Raw genomic sequence first — 17,844 nt, forward strand, 5'->3', positions numbered from 1 at the left:
AAAAACATCAATTATTGGCGAATTTACTTCTCACTCGACAAGTCCATCCTCAGCTAGGTCGTTAGACTCGGTTCGTTTCTCAATCTCAGATAAAGTTACCAAATGCAGAAATGCAGGTGTAGCATTGCTGTCTTTTATTAGACGATAGACGCCTTGGTATCTCATGTATTCAATAACAAATGCTTGATGGTGTAAAAAGATGCCTCACCAAAAGAATGTAACTGTTACTGAAAATTTCTACTGTTTTTTCTTTATTCCTTCCATCCTCCCAACATTAAATGTATGATATTTTGCATGTTGTTTTACTTATGATTTGACTGTTGCAAATGTCCTCCTTTACGCAAACTTTTTTTAAATCTCAAAACAACTATGGGTAAAAGTCATTCTTTGGTATAGGCTACTTTAAATCCAAGCTTAGTAATGAAAAATATTGCCTTCCTTTAACTGTGATGGATCAGTATGTCTGAAAACTAAAACTTATCATTCTCTCTTGTAATTGAAATAAAATTTTCACAATTTTTTTCTTCTCCAAACTTAATACTTATGATTTTCTTCATAAATTGATGCCAAAATGACTTGTCTTCAGAGTGATAAGAGTAATGATATCCATAGCTGAATGAAGATTCTCTGACATGCCTGGATTAGAAAAGTTCTCACACTGATGAAAATGATATCATGATATCATCGTAGGAATTCAAGTATTTTCCATTTCCGTCAATAACAACTGACCCCGAAACAAAGCTCGGTACATCTGGATTTAATAAAGGGAGCCCTCGTTCCGACACTCTCCGGCATACACAGAAGCTATGAATAAGGTGAACTCTGATTGTCATTATCATGGTAGAATAAAAGTAGGAAACACATCCAAAATGACCTTGGAATAACAACAGCTCTCATCATTCTTGCTTGATTGAGTAGTTGACGCCAATGGCTAAACATAAAAATTTGATGTAAAACAAGTGATGTGCATAAGCTTTGAGGGCAGGAGTGAAAGGGAGAAAGAGAGAGAACTAAATATGAAGAAATAGAGATAGCAAGATAGAAAGAGAAAATATGGATATATGTTCAATGTAGGAAAAGAGTGAATGGGAATTAAGATATGATTGACATTCAAAGCGAATGCCTGTGTGTCTGCTGAAGACCATGGCCTTGCTCCACAGTAACAGCTCTGAACATAAATTTCACACTCTCACTCCAAGGAAAGATCATCTAAATCAGATTCTGGCCTTGTAGCTACACACTAGTCCATTTCAATAATCATAAGTCACTTGGACCCCGTTCTCATCTACTTTGTTAAACCAGTTTATTGCAAACCAATGTAACACAAACACTCAAAGTGGTCTTGAAAGCGACCGTAAATGGTCTTCCAAACCAGTTTGGAAATCCACCTGATGCGATGGTCAAGACAATTTTGCTTGTTAAACTGGTTTCAATGTAGATGAAGACACAGCCATTCTTCTGGAAGCAATCTTCTTCGCACAGAAGTAAGAGATTGTGTGCGCATTGGGCATGTTAGCAGTACACACTGTGTAGAATGCCAACGCTGCTGTTCAAATTTCCTGCAAAAAATGTTACCATACTGAAAGTGTTCCCACAGGAATAAGACCTGAAACAAGTTCAGAAGATGGTTTAATGGAAACCAATTCAAGAAAGTAGATAAAAATGAGGTCTTGGTTGACACACATGGTCTTACTCATAGAAATAGGATTGCTCAGATCATAGTCAGATTTGCACAAGGAGATATCTTTATGAAATATAAAACATTCCTAATCATAGGCATACAAGAACAATGTTTGACAATGACCAATAAAAAATAGTTTAATATATGCTTCCTACTTCCTTGATCTTAGGAACATTTCACATAAAGGTTTTGTCAGTGATTTTTACCAAGTAATTTGCTCTCAACCAATAAAATGCAAGGATTTTCAGTAGCTTATAGAACAAGTCTGTGAACATCACTCTTCATGAAACCTGAACTGACCGGTTTATTCAATGAGAGAAGGCAAAGAGATGGAGATGTCAGTATAAATATGATCCGGACAACAACAACTTACCACAAGACATATTCAGCTGGAAACAATATATCAAATCATTAGCACTTCACCTTCAGTCTAATTGCTGTAAGCAGTGAACTGATTGGAGCAAGCTACTGTACTCATGATAAGCAAGACAATGTGCTAGGGTGTCTCCAAAAACAATGTTTTGTCTTGAATTATTGAAATAGAAACCCGATTGGTTCTGAAAATAACTGGATCCCATTTCTTTCAATGTATTCTATCTTCTGGCAAAGAATTCTTGAATGCATCAACAAGTTCATCGTATTGTAAAAAAAAACCTTCAAGTTTTTAAGTCTCAAACTAAGTACTTTTCGAGTTAATTCAATGAATAAAATAAATAGGCTAGAATGTCAAATCATCACCTGTAATACCTTGGTCACATTTGCTCTACGGCGGCCGTACGGCGAGTCGAATACAGCCGTTTTATTAATTTGGATTCAAACCACCTATATGTATTTGGACAAAAAAATGTTAAAACGGCTGTTTTCGACTCGCCGTACGGCCGCCGTAGAACAAATGTGACCATGGTATAACAAGGTATCATTTAGTCTAAGAGAATTGAATTCAACCTTCAATGAGAATACAGGTTGTTTATAAAAATTCATCTTCTATTTGGATAAAAGTGTTGGCATACAGCCCTCTTAAACAGTAATTCAATATTTTCAGTAATCAAAAGAAAATTTACTTGTACTGTTTTATTGCTATGTCAATACGAGTGCAACCAAGTGATGTAGATGCCAATCAGTGCTCAAACCAAAGACCTCTTCGAACACTTCATCTTCATTACCTAACACCAAAAACATTGTAAATCTAAAGAGATTCACAACAAGAAGATTGCTCTGTACACGAAAAAAATCTTTATTTTATTGACTTTCCATCTAGTGGCCGTTCACCACAGTCGGTGATTTCACGTCTCGTCATCCAAAATCTGCAAGTCGTATCAGCGGTGACGGTACTTCACGAAAATGGAGATTTTCTCTGCAAAGAGTGTTTGATCGTATGTTCTTTGTTCTAAAAGGTGAATGCATTAAAGATCTTTCTTTGTTCATAGATGTGGGTCTGTGAGGAGGGTCTTGGACAGACAAGCACCTTCGGATATCATGATGGAAGGGCACGTCATTGTGAGTTTTGGAACAAGATGCTTATTTCAAGGGGTTGTCATCGTAATAGGTAATTCTCACCTTTAACCAAAAAAACTCTTTGTTTCTTTGAGGTTTTTAAACTGATGAGCAATATTTCCATCAGGTGTATTTCACGATTAAGATGCGTTTTCAAGAACTCTCGCCTTTTAAAACCTTTGTTACTGATTTTTAACTAGATGAGCAATATTTCCCTATGGTGTATTGACCAAAGATTAGGAACTCCTAAATGTGTGAGAAGCCTCACCATCTGAAGGAACCAATCTCTTTTTGAAGAAAAATCCAGAAGTATCACTTTGATGAATATCGATGGGAGAATCGATGACGGCACCCCATGATCTAATCGCTTAAAATATTTCCACACTTTTGATGAAGAAAGTAGTTTCTTCAAAGTTTCTCAGGTTTCAGCATGATATCATGACTTGACCCCTACAATTTCCTTTCTTATAAAGAGGATGAGATGGCAGTGAGTCAGGCAAAGAGACTGCATTCCGTTTCCGTATTTTTTCAATAACCTATCGAACCAACGATTGGGAGGAAACCTGAACCTCGCAAATACTCAACCATTTTTAAGATTTAGAAGGGGGGGGGGATCCTTAATGCCTATTTGGACAATGAAATTACCATGGTAATTGGTTATCTTCATTCGTTCAATACCACCATCCCCCTCCCTTCTATCAAGTACTGTCCTCTTGTCCTCTTGAACAATTCATCCAACCCTATCTTGGAAAGTCATTTTACCAACCAGTTTGCCGTTCTTCTTCATGCAAACTCTTTGCATTTTTCCACAACTTGTACATGACTGTTCAAATAGAAGAGAATAAAAGGCAGATCTACGTTCTCTCTCTCTCTCTCTCCTTTCCACTGCCAAAGACATTGTTCGATATCCTTAATAGGCATCCGCAAAAAGGGAGTAATTACCAGAGTGCAAATATGATTTTCTTCTTTCAGTCCCACATGTCTCTTTTTTTGACGATGGTTAAAGTGCACTCTCCTCAGGTGTTAAGTCACACATTATTAATGGTGGATTGTAATTGAGACAGAGAAAGAGGAAATCCTAGCTGCCCGAAGCCATCAGGTCAACTTCTTTAGGCGATTGCCATTTTCATCTCCAGATGGAATCAGTATTTTTGATAAATTCCCTTTAAGACAATAAGTGATCCAACTATCTGATAAAATACCTACCATAAGCATAAAAATTGATGCAAAACGCTAAGAGAAATACCAATAGATTGCTGGGAATAGAATAAGAATGGCAGGAAGACAAATAATCTACAGAATAAAATCATATTCATCTGATATGAACCAGTTTAGGATTTAGTTCTCTATCTTTCATTTGAAGATACCGTCATTCATAACAAAGGTTTGGTTGTCTACCAAACCTCCAGTAATCATTGAATCTGTAGAGTAATACAATTCTTTCCCATCCATCATTTCACTCTAAATCTTAAGTTTTATTTCTTTCTTCCTTCGTCCAGGCCATCGATCTCACTCCTTTCCTTCTGTGATTTAATTTCCTGTTCAAGTTGGGAAGCTTGACCCCCTCTCCTGTCATTCTATACCTGCTATCCCCTTTTAACTATATGCATAGGCATTCCTACCAGGTGTAATACACTCAAGTATCAGCACCATAGTATGCAGGTGTAATACACTTAAGTATGTAGGTAACACCAAAGTATTAACACCATTGTATGCAGGTGTAAAACACTGATGTACATGCATACAATGGGCGACAGAGCCGCCACTTAGTATTAAAATAACATCGGTTTGATTCCAAACTGGTGTTGTTTCAATACTTCTCTGGTGTGAACATATAGAATGCAGGCTGGTGTTTCGCAGTGTGGAGATTGCTTTGCTATGAAAATCAGACATAGTAGGGAAATGAAGGATCCAACTGATTCAAATTTTTTTAACCAGGAAATAAATTGTGAAGAGTATGAAATCAATCAGTCTATGTTTTGAAAAATTCAGGCCCTTTACAAAATACATTTTCACAATAAATCACATTCTCCCAATCTATATTATAAATTTTGTGGGATTCAGTTGCATTCCAACATAGGCCTATGAGAATTCCGTTTTATGACAGCTTCTATGTCCTATGTCTTGTTTTATGTGCATAAATATGGCATGTTTACCATGATGAAAATGACGGGTATATGAGCTGAAGCTAAAGATAGACAAATAATGGAGGGTGAATCAGAAGCCTTCCCTTACTAACAACGTAACCATATTGTCTTATAGCCTTGAACTTTTCTTTAACCAACCACGTTTGTTTCTTTCCTTTTCCTATTTTCCTTAATGAGTGCCGTGCTCTGCAAGAATGCTTTGGGAGAATGCTTTGCTAAGGTTTAGCGTATCTGATAAACGACCCACTTAGCGTTCTAATAGAGTCGTTAGGTGCAAGATGCAAGAAGGAAAAGGAAAGTACATGCTCCCTTTACTTCGAAGCCTGTGTCAATATTGGCTGAACCTTCAAGAGCCTCAAGTAATGAACTTGGAATGAAGTTGTAGGGAGACCAGGTTTTACTGGCTATTAGTTATAAGCTACTGAAATCCTTGCATCTGATTGGTTCAGATTGGTTTAGTCAGTGAAAATCACAGATAAGATGCTTCATGAGACCAGGTTTAACTGGGTTGTCACACTACTACAATGAAGTCAAACCATTTGGTATCTACCACTAAACACCTTCATCTAAAGACACAACTTGGTATAAACCAACAATCGGTTAATACTAGCCATGTTTAGATCAATTCAGAGTAATCAATATCCAAAATTTTGTGCTAAAAAGTTCACTGTATTTTGAACATCATGTCAATGAATCTCATATACCATTCTGGCTAAGTAAAACAAAGTCAAACATTTAACAGGGATACCTTTGTCTGAAAGTGTGGAAGGTATCACCTTTCAACACTGATAATGTACACCTCACCTGGCTTGTGAGAGGATCTAAAGCAAATTACTAGGGTTTCATTACCCTGCTTGATCTAGGAGATACATTTTGTTAGATGCTCGTTATAAAGTTTTGGTAAGTGGAGTACTTGTATGTGCAGCTGAACAAAATGGCTCGATTTGGGGAGATGACAGCTACTTTGATCTTCATGCTAAAAGGCTTTGACTTTCATCAAACTTCATGATGAAACAGGAAAGAGATATGAAGAGCATCAGGATAAGAAATAAGATAGGTGGAGAATGAGATATAGGTCAGAAAGAGGAAGGGAGGAAAGGTGAAAATGAGTGTAGATTGTATACTGCATGTCTCAGAGAGATAAAGAAAGACAGAGGGATAGAGAGAATCATGGAAAAAAGGATGAGAAAGGATCTGTTTTTTTCAATTATTGTTATTGTGGGGAAAAATAATAATGCAAATTTACATTGAATCTTTATTTCATAAAAAATGAAAATACCACCTTATATAGGACAAGCAATATAGGCCAGGGCAGTGAAATACATTGCAATTCAGTCCTTACATCACTCAAAACATATTCTCCACTGCTATCCTTCCCATTCCATTATTCATTCCCAGATAGACAGTATTCCTACTATCTCATCTACCCCCATCCATCCCAACCAGTTTTTAATCCTAGGTGATGAAAAGACATTTCTGACATCCTGACCTCCTACCAAACACTACATTAATCTCAATTCACACATCATCTTGTTGTTGTACATCCCCTCCCTGTATAACCCCTGCTCTATCCATCAGTAACCAAGCCAGTAGACAGCATCAAGCTCAATCCTTTGTTATTCCATGTCAGGCAAACCAAGCTAGGGAAATACACGCAGACTGCATTTGCAATAAACATTCAAATAAACGGGACAAGATTAAAGAATAAATTGTTTAGATAGGGGTGTTTTTGCAAGATGCTGGCATCTGGGTTGTGTGTGGTGGTAAGAAATGGGTCATGTTTTTTCTTAGGTGTGGATGTTAGGCGTTACATGTCAGATGTTTTAAACGCATCATTTTACCTTCATCATGTCTATGACAAGCAAACATCATCAACTAAAGTTATGATCCATCTTATTATTCTTTCAATTCTCACATGCTGCCTGTGCTATTTTAAAATGCAGAAATTGGAGCGGGTAGAGAAATTTATTTTACACTACAAAATCAACTTTAACTTCTTACCTGAGGAGAAGGTTGTAGCATTGACGCCAGAAAAGTTATCCACCGTACTCTGGCTGGAGACCTCATTGTAAGAATGTACCCTGAACTCATACGTCGTATGCGATGATAACCTGCTCACATTGACCTCATACCCCTGACCTATTCGCTGGATGGATGAGAACTGGACATCGGCCGGACATCGTTGACATTCGATTCTGAAGTCTATATCCGTCCGGCCGCCAAGGTTTTCGGGGTTGCGCCACGTTAATGTGACGACGGATGATTTTTCGTCGACCACGGCAGTGAGGGATGTGGGTGCAGATGGGGGTGCTGTAATAGTAATGAAAGTGATTGTTTTGAATACTTTAAAATCACACTCCACATCAGCATTGACTATCAATTGAATCTATACATGGATTAAAAAATACAAATTATCTGTAAATTTTTAGTCTTCGAGGAAATGGAGAATACTTTACTGCAAATTTAGTAAATCAATTTGACTGCATACAGTCATATAAAAAAATCATTACTTTGGGCAAGTTTTGGTCATGGGGGGAAACCACCTGCTCTTAACCCACTAACTACTGACTTCTCCAATTCTAATTGGCATTGCGCAAGGGCCACCCAGATACCATAGCCAGTGGATTAACCAGAGGTGAAAAGGGCAGATGATTCATTAAGATGCTTTTTGAATTCTAGATGAACCTCAGACAATATCGCTTCAAGATGGATTATTTGTTTTTTCCCAGACATATTGCCATTTGATGAAGCTGCTTTAGTACTATGACTGGACAGGTTAAACATTCAGACCCTAATTGAGGACATTATATCGGTTTCTAAATCACTGAGGGGGAACATGTCTAAATTACACAGTCACATTCCCCTCCAGGCAAAGTTATTTTACTTGTGAAGATAAAGAGAGATAAGGGGGAAATCTTCTCTTGGCCGAATATGTCTTAAAATTGGAGACGTCTTGTCTCCTGGAACATTGTGATACATGAACAACCAAAAAGACAGAGTGGCGAGGCCTATGACATCCCCATTAGATGGATACATCCCCAAACCACATTTTCATTTAACATGGAGACAGGCTTGGGAGGTCTGAGGGGCGAATTGACTACAAATAAATCCAACTTTGATGAGGGTTGAGTTTGTTTTAATCTTTTTTTCCACCAATATTCAAACCCAATCCAAAAGAAGCAAATGTCACAGAGTTGAATGGATTATGGATGAAATCGGATCTTAGTCATTTTCTATGAATATTCGCAAATGAAACTTGCATTTCAGCTGTGCATGAAAATGTTTCATATGCTTGAAGCAGGCAGAAAAGCAAACATCAACGATAACAAAGTTATGTACAGAAAAGGAAAAATATATAGATCTACAAGTACATGCTTTCCTAAATATTATATTTCTTTTAATAAGTGTCACAATTTCATTGAGGTGGGGGGGGGGGCCTGGCTGGTCCTTAAAAAGTTTTGTCTGACATTTTTCTTCCAATCTTTGTTAGATGTGAAACTGGAGTAAGCAGGGCATATAAAAAACACTTGTTTCAAGATTCTTTCTTTCTCATACTCTTAATATATCAAACTGTCTGGTTGTCAGGGGCCTTGCCAATGTTCAATTGCAGAGATGAGTGGTATTAATTTTATATGTAAAATACAAGGATACATATTCATATCAGAGAATAGAGAACTGTTCCAACAGTCCTAAATGAAATCTTCTAATTGGTTGCAAGTTAAGTTGTTTTTTTTTTCTATTGCAACCCTTTGTGCACCAGCCCCCTCAACTCCTAATTCACTTTATATTTTTTTTTAAATCAAGGAGGATATCTCAATGTCACCATAATTAAATATAGATTACAACATGGACTGAACAGGATTATCTCAATTTGTCCAACACATGAGCAGGATGTCAGATGTAATACAAGTCAGTTCATGCTCTGGTTATCATTTCCTGAATTCATTTATTTAATAATTGAAGACATTATCTAATAAGAGTATAGGAGCAAGACCAAGGGAACTTTTTATTTCATGTATAATGCCTTTCTTGCACTTATCTGGTCACTAACCATACATCATCTTAGAGATGTTGGTCATAGCAAGGAGATATCAGGTGACATATACTTGGTCATAGGCTGTTCATTTGTTGAGAGTAGAAGAGGCACTAAAGCAATTTCTTAAATCTAGAGAGGCAAATCTTAGAGGATATATGCCGTCTGGCTTCAATCTTAGGGATATCAGCCACGGCTGTTACAGGGAGGTGGTCCTCTAAACATCATTCAAAGATCATCATAACTCTATTCATCACTCTGTTATCACCAGAAAGAGGTTTATCACAAGATTTGATAAGGGGTGAGAGAGCCCTTGGGATTACATTCATGTTCAAGAGCAACGCCCCTTTCATGGACAACTGATTTCCTGTACAAAACCACTTTCATGTTTATATAGACAAGGCCTTTAGGTGACAGTGCAAAGAGTAAGATGCAGTGGAAACAGGAGAGGATTGGGGGGGGGGGGAAGGTATAGTGGGATGGGTATATGATATTTCAACTCCATCATGATATTCTTACACAAACATGGCATATGAAGTCAAAATAAAATTTGTTTTCAATAATGATAAATGCAGGGAGGGAGTAATTACTGATTCTAAAAGAGCAAAGGCATTATCCTATAATCAGACATTTTTAGGTCATCTAATATATATAAGCCTTAACCCTATGGGCCTATATTTTATCTATTTTTCAAAATTGAAAATCGACAGACATTTTTCTTCAGAAATCGATTGCTTTGTTTTTTTTTTTTTTGAAACCTTTATCGGAAAGCAAACTGGGAAAACCCTTCCTAAAAACAATACAATTGTTGAGATTTTATAATCCAGGAATGTTCACTTATTTTTTTTTGTTTTTGAAAACTTAGTTGTCAAATATTCACTACATTCAGAGTGCCAAATATCAACAAATGAAAATCCATCATCAGCATTAAAAATAAATAGTATTGAGATAAAAGATAATTTAATTGTTTCTATAAATGTGTCCTAAAGATAGAGGGCCTAATGTACAGTCATATATCACTGCATGGCCTATGTATTTGCTGTAGCTCTATCGTTCATCTTGTCTCCCTATTGTTACCAATTTCATATTGAAGACATATTTGGGAAGAATTTCAAGCAGTCATTTACAAGGTAATCCCTCAAGATGTAAAACCCTGATTAAAAAGTCATCACCAATCCCCAGTCATTTGACCTCTTGGCCCTAGACTGATGACCTCTCACCCCTCAGGTGACTTCTCATCAATTCCAAGTAGATGTTGTCATAGCGATAACATCTCAACGGCTAGTTTATTACTAAGCTGGGAGATTGAAAGGGACTGAACTTCAAGTAAACCTATCTGTAGTCATATAATGTTGCTTTATTATAATGCATGCATTCTGAAATATAAAAAAGTCTAGTTTTACAGAGGAATGACTATTTGAATTTAATGAGATAGGATTAACATTCTTTTATTTGAAATAATAGACCTGAGTCCCGTTTCATAAATACTTATTATTTTTATGCACAATTCCTATAACAACTTTACTACCAGCCAATGAGATAGAAGAATTGCAGTAGCTTTAAACTGTTATTACAGATGTGTTATTGTTTCATGAAACGGGTCCCTGATTTGATATGATACACTTTGAGCAAAGATATGAATGAAGATAAAGAAAACAATAAAAATGAAACTGCTATATCTCGCAATTGGAGACAATGTCTCTATTCTGAATCTCAATACTACTTCCAATGAAACATATTCTTCAACTGCCAGGTGCTAGGTCAGTCAGATCTCATGCAGCCACGGACAGAGAAAAGCATGACTAATAACAATAGTTTTATGTTCCACCACACTATACATGAAGTGGAGAAAAACAGGAATACATATGCAAAGATACATTAGTCTTCCAGAACCAGAAACATCTTTAAGAATTATTCAAGAGCCTATGACATTTGATGAATCCTTTGGTTGACTGGACATAGAGGATAGAACTCCCTAGGTATTCATTCTTCATATACACATGATTAGCCGAGCCCATACTCCCTCACCATCCGTCATGAAATAGTATTTACCAGACAAAGAAGAATCTACATTACCATTTACATCCTCCCTTTGTCTCCACAAAACATCTCGATCCGAAGCCCATTATCAATCAAATTAGGCAAGTTGGTTCATTTCAAATGCAGGTTTTTAATGTCTTTTTTTTTTCTTCTTCTCCATTTTGGTCATTTCATGCTGAACTTTACTATTCAACTGTACATTGTTTTTTCTTGAATTCCTTCATGGTGAACTGTACATTTTTACTTATGTTTAGTATTTCCAATTTGTTCATTTTTGTATGAGCAAGTTATTTCACATCAACAATATACTTGAACAAATGTATAGATTACACACTACATCACTTTTTATCCAATAACATTTCTTTCGAGTTGTACAATGCCCTTTAATATTTTCTTGAATGTGTATATCAGATGTGCCCATATATCTGACATGTGATTTGTTAATGTTATTACATGATTGATGTAAATAAGTTTTCCCTGTAAACTCATTTTCATAAAAGTATTTGGACAGAAGATTAATGAGGATTAACAGAGCCAAGATGTGCAAATTAACTGTTAAGGTCAATAACATAATGACTTTTCCAGAACCATATTAATAATCTTAAAACTCAATCTACTTCTTTTCACAGTGTTCATTCACTTCTGATTTCAACCTCTTATCACAACGACTTTCTTTTTGTTGTTGAAAATTTGTGAACATTTTCTGAAACAGACAAAATATGCATTGAGGATATTCTTATATGAGCGCCTGGTAAATATTTAAGTAAAATGAGACATTTATTGCTGCTTTGGTTGTCTTGGCATTACAAAAGATATCTCTTCTTTTAAAAATGAAGAACAGCTCAGCAAGAATCAGATCTACGGATGATATTTATCCTTCATTTCAACTACTTTCATTAGATTTGGCACAAAGCAATGTTACTGAATCAGTATTGCCAAATGGCCCCGTCTTGTACTAAACATGCTAAAGTGATTTGAGCTTCTTGTCAAATGTAAGAAATTGGGTGTACTTTTTCAGTAGTATGAATTGATTGTGAAAAAATCATATTGTTCACCAAGTTTTAGCATTTGAATGACAGGAGATTTATACAACCAAATGAGGCAATAGAATCATAAGATGACTATTTATGAACATTTCTTGTATTTGATGACAAGAGAGGTGGGGTTTAAGCAAATAAATTGTTCAAATCAGTCTTATAAGTTTGTTTTGGTTGTATATCAAGCAAATCAAACACTGTCAGTAAGAAAACTTGATGGATCTGAGTTCATCTAAGGCTGTGAGAGAATGATTCTATTTCGTTGGAAGAAAACAACATTTCCATATTTCATTTAGATAATTTACATACTTTACGACAGGTAAAACAAACTTCATTCCTTTGCCATGACGACTTCACACCTTTGACCACGGTTTGTCTGTTATTTAATTTTCCCAATTTCCACAAACCAAATCGTTTAAAATTTTGTTACGATAAACTGTCTTAAAAGAAATTTAAGATGAGAGTCTGGCTAGTTTCATACAAGTAGTAAGAAAGCAATCTCGAGGAACATCGCATGAATAAATTTTTGATGATTTGGTTTTTTTTTAACTGCAATCTATTAGAAACTAGTGCATCATTGTATCTGATTGGCTGAAAGGTCTTTGTACTTGAAAATCATCAATGATGATGGTTCTTGAATATGCTCTCCCAAATGTTAACATTTCTTTTTCAAGTCACATAAGCATGGAATCCATGGTACAAAGTTATTAAACTCCTTTCCTGATTATTCGTCTCCTAAGTGGAAAAAATAAAATCTATCACATAATTATTTTTCCCCAAATTCCCCAGTTTCCATGAAAATTAATCCTTCCAAAATGCAACAATGATATGAGAACCAGTTCATGGCCCAAACACTACTAATGAAATTGCTTGAAAAGTCGATCCCAAATATTACATCTTTTCAACCAAAATCATGCCTAATTCCGAAGGGACATTCGGTCTCAACTGAAGTCTTTTCGTGACCACAAACACGGGACTGATCATATCGTTTGGGCCACCGGGAGGAGAACAGAGGAAAAGGGGCATTGAAATTATTATGTGGAGTCAAAGAGATCTAATTGAGAACCATCTGATACTACAAAACAAATAGTGAGCTCACGCACACATATTTACACGTGAAAAGACACAATAACTATGGATAAAGAACAAGGCGGGTAACCTAGCCCGGACCTAGGGAAGTCTTTCGGGGTCTGGTTTCCATGAGTCATGGCTGAAAAGTAAACTTTAATCCAGTTATTCTTTCAAAATAAGAAATGAAAAAATAGGCGGAAAGGGCTGATTTTTATGTCGTGTATCCAAATACACAAAATTTTCACTCCCCCCCCACCACCATTGATTCATTTTTCTTTTTATTAAACCTGAATTGGCCTCCAAAAGTTAATTTTTCTTCAATGTTATACTGCAATGGAAACATTTAATTTCTGTGGACGAAAACATCTACTTCTCTATTTCTTATATAACTAGAAATGTGACTAGTCCAAAATAGTTTTCTAAACGATAAAATATTGAGGTGTAAGAAAAATGCTGGATAGTTATTACGAGACATGACGAATCCCACAATATAGTAGATTTTCGGTCCCTCTATTCTTGTTAACAAACTGAATTGAAATTGAATTGTATATGAGGGTTATTTTGGACTATACCACTATGAATGAAGGGATGTCTTGGACTATACCATTATGAAATGAGAGTTCTTTTAGATTATACCACTATGAATAAGGGGGTGCTTTTCGTCAGTACCTGTGCAGGGATGAGCAGCTTCCTCTCCTGGTGCTCGATAATAATCTGGTATACAGGTACATCTTGTAACTGCTACGGTGTCTGCATGGCTCTTGGCAGGGCATGGAGAACATTCAGTTATACCGATATCTGACTTGAAAGTCCCAATTTGACATTCTGTAAAATAATGAGATAGGTATAGAGAGAGGGTTATTTTCACACTATTACAAAATTTATTCACCACCAACTTTTTTAATATGATTGACCAAGTTCAATTTGAATGTGATCACAATCAAGACCATAATGCATTAATATATAATCATCTGCTTGAGCACCCAAGTCGAAAAGATACAAAGATTTAATATTCAATTCAATTGCAAAAACTGTGATTAAATTGTTTAAGGTTTTATCAAACAATAAATAAATTACAGATAAGTAACATCAAATAAAAGAGGTAGGATGAAAATCAAAGTATTTAAACGATTCGTGAGTGTCTTTAAGTGGATAGATATCTCTTGATCTTCAGGTCATGGCAATGTCAACAAAGTTGTTCATTTCTTTAGCTTTAAAAGAAGTCAAATAGATGTGTAACTGAAATTACAGTATTATATTTACAAAAACAAAGCTTTCAAAAGATCAGAAAATATAGTTTATTCAGATAATAAATGAATCTACATCTGCAGGCTCAAATTCATAAACACACCAACAAACCTTTTTCATCAGAGGTTCGAAATTCATAAATTCAAGCAAAATATTTTGACTTTGAGCCAGCAGATATGGAGACAAAACTATGTTTGATTGAATAAGACATGCACTATGAGAAGATGCAGAGAAGAACAACTCAAGCTAGACAAAATTGAATTCAAATGAAGTTTATAGTGGAGTAGGAAATAAAAAAACTAAAGCCAGCCATAGGTCAAGGCCATTATCATGTTAGAGAGGAGTCTTTGCTTTCATCTTGGTTTCTTTGGTTAGGGGAAAAGGAGACGTTGAAGAAGAGACAACAAATGTACATATTGACCTTTTAAAGCTTCTGCTCCTCAGTAGAAAAAGACATGATCTGTAAATTGTTTCTTTTTCTAAATGTACAAGGATTACCTACGCTCGGAGACATTTCAGTGCTACAATGGGATAGGGAGATGAATAATTCTGGCAAAATGTTAAATGCAGTGTAAGAGTTCCTTCAGCCTCTGTTTCTTCAAAGGCAATTCACAACATACAAATCAAGTACGCCTAAATTGTACATATTTTACATACATTTTGCAGATTTATGACATTTGTCCAGAGAGAATGAACACTATGTCTTATTAGAAGGCTTAATAGTTAATCGCTAGAGGGTATACAGGTATAAGGCTTAATAGTTATTAAAAAAATACATGAATAAATCAAGATTATCTAAATATCTTGAGAATTTTTTGCTGGTGCTCTCATAATTTCCATCTTCCAATCTATTTGGGATTGCCATGACTTTGGTGGTATCATCTAATCCTCTCACCACTGAAAACATGCTTATGCTAATTTTGGATAATCTTCCATCCTAAAAATCTTCCTCTTAATTAAGCATTATTATCCACGCCGATTCTTCTTTAATATTGATCAGCATCCCCATTAATCTACCATCAATCTTTTTCTTCCTCCTTCAATACCCCCCCTATTCCCACGAATCATCCTTCTTAGGGATCATTATCATCATCGTCATCATCGTCATAATCAACATCATCATCTTTTTCTTCTTTTTCACCAACAAGACAATAACCATCATCAACAACAGAAACAACAAAAACACCACCACCACGAATACCATCATCACTTTCATAATCAGTATAATCTTCCTCATCATCATCATCATCACCATCACCGTCATTATCAATGACACCATCAGCAGTAAGACTGTAAGAGCAACACTACCAATCACTGCTAAGAGCCTATAACACACATCTTTGATAAAATCATACAGTCATAAGCTCCTGGTTTGGGTGATCAATCATACTCACTATAGTTTGCCTGTTAATCTTAGTAAATGTTTGATGCTGTGTACAACAGCCAATAAACTAATAGCAACTGTTCTTGAATTTACAGCAGACCTGCCCACTTTTAACTCCCAATGTCAACTTGTGAAACAACTAAAGGTAGAGGCGAACATTGTTAAGGAAAGAACAACATTGAAGGAAAAGAACAAAGTTGAATAAAACATGAGCTTGAATAGATGGAAGGAGACTGGTAAAATAAATATTATGGCTCAATTAGAGAAGTTCACATAATTTCACTAAAATGAAGGAGAAAGTGAAATAAAGAATGGGTGGAAAGGACCACACCCAAGAAAAAGAAAGAATATATGAAAAGGTTGCAGCAAAAACAATGATTAAGGAAAGTTAATTGAAGATATAGTTTGAAACTGATTAAAGATATAGTTTAATTTGATTAAAGTTAGAATTCATGAACATGGAAATGGAGAAGATTAAATCAAGAAAGTCTATAAAACTGAAAAGAGGTGAGAGTGAAAGGAGGAGCAAGGAAGAGAGAGAGAGAGAGAGGGGGGATGAAAATAAAAACCACAGACATAGGAGGACACATGTAGACCTACATCATAACATTGCATGGGCAGTAAATATCTCCAGACTGTCAGCTGCTCAGAAATATGTGTAAATGACAATCATGGGGATATTAAATAGGGACAATTCCAACACTTTTATACCATGTACCATGTGTAAGGTCATTATATTGAAGGCTGTAATGTTTCTAGAATAGAATAAAGGAAAGGAGGCGAACTGTTTAAATGTGAAGAGAATGATTTAGAGGGGGACTTTAATTGTGTTTGGAATAGAGAACATAAGCTATATTGTGTTACATATCTATGAAACTTCTGATGTGAAAGTTGGCCAAGAGTATAAAAATTAATGTCACCAAGGACACACATATTTTTCTTTTTGACTAATGTATAATACATTAATAGAACTAATTCATTTAAGACAATTACATACCCAACAGTACTTCTTTATTTGAAAAATAGACCAAATGAATGAATATTTGGTCTACCTATTAATGAAGCAAGGATTAAACAATAGATTGGGCATGAAAACATGCAAGCTCATAATATGAGCCCATCTCTATTTTGTTTAATAGCTCCATCTATTGTTCAAAATATGTCATTCTTCAACTATCCCTCACCAGAGTCAAACTGATAAATACAAACCCAGTGATGTGATAGGGAACAGTTGATCAGCACAGAAGGAATATGCAATATTCAGATATTGATACAAGTTCTATGGTTTTTATATCATTGATAATAACAATTATATTCTATCAATCACATCTTCTTTTATTAAACTAAATTTCCTAAATGCAAGATTACATCAATTTTGTTTTCTTGACTTCTTGTTTCTAGAAATGAAGCAAGGGAGAACAGGAAGTAAATTATAAAAAAAACTTGCCAGTTGGAATGAGCTATTTTGTCTTCAATCAATACAATATTACCATTTACATATCCACTAGTCTAGCAAGGTTTCAACACACCTTCATCCATTTTTCTTATCACTTAATTTTCCCACAAGCATTCTATATCTCGAATTATTTTCTAAGTATATCAAAAGATAAACATGATTGATGTATAATTCAGAGAGAGGGGGAATTTGACTATGTTGTTTAATGGGATTGGACATGAATCTAACAAATGAGGGCAGTGTTCAAAATGAA

General features: G+C 35.5%; 1 protein-coding gene across 1 annotated transcript in view; it reads right to left on the reverse strand.

The window, feature by feature from the left end:
* Positions 1–17,844, reverse strand: part of LOC121427308 (ephrin type-A receptor 4-A-like) — a 48,571-nt gene that overhangs the window by 19,896 nt on the left and 10,831 nt on the right. Inside the window, exons 2-3 of the mRNA XM_041623646.1 lie at positions 14,173–14,372; positions 7,324–7,632 (exon numbers count right to left, since the gene is read on the reverse strand). Coding sequence (XP_041479580.1) covers positions 7,324–7,632; positions 14,173–14,372 — 509 coding nt within the window. The remainder of the gene's footprint in view (positions 1–7,323; positions 7,633–14,172; positions 14,373–17,844) is intronic.

The sequence above is a fragment of the Lytechinus variegatus genome, chromosome 14 (genome assembly GCF_018143015.1).
Source record: "Lytechinus variegatus isolate NC3 chromosome 14, Lvar_3.0, whole genome shotgun sequence".
Lineage (NCBI taxonomy): Eukaryota > Metazoa > Echinodermata > Echinoidea > Temnopleuroida > Toxopneustidae > Lytechinus > Lytechinus variegatus.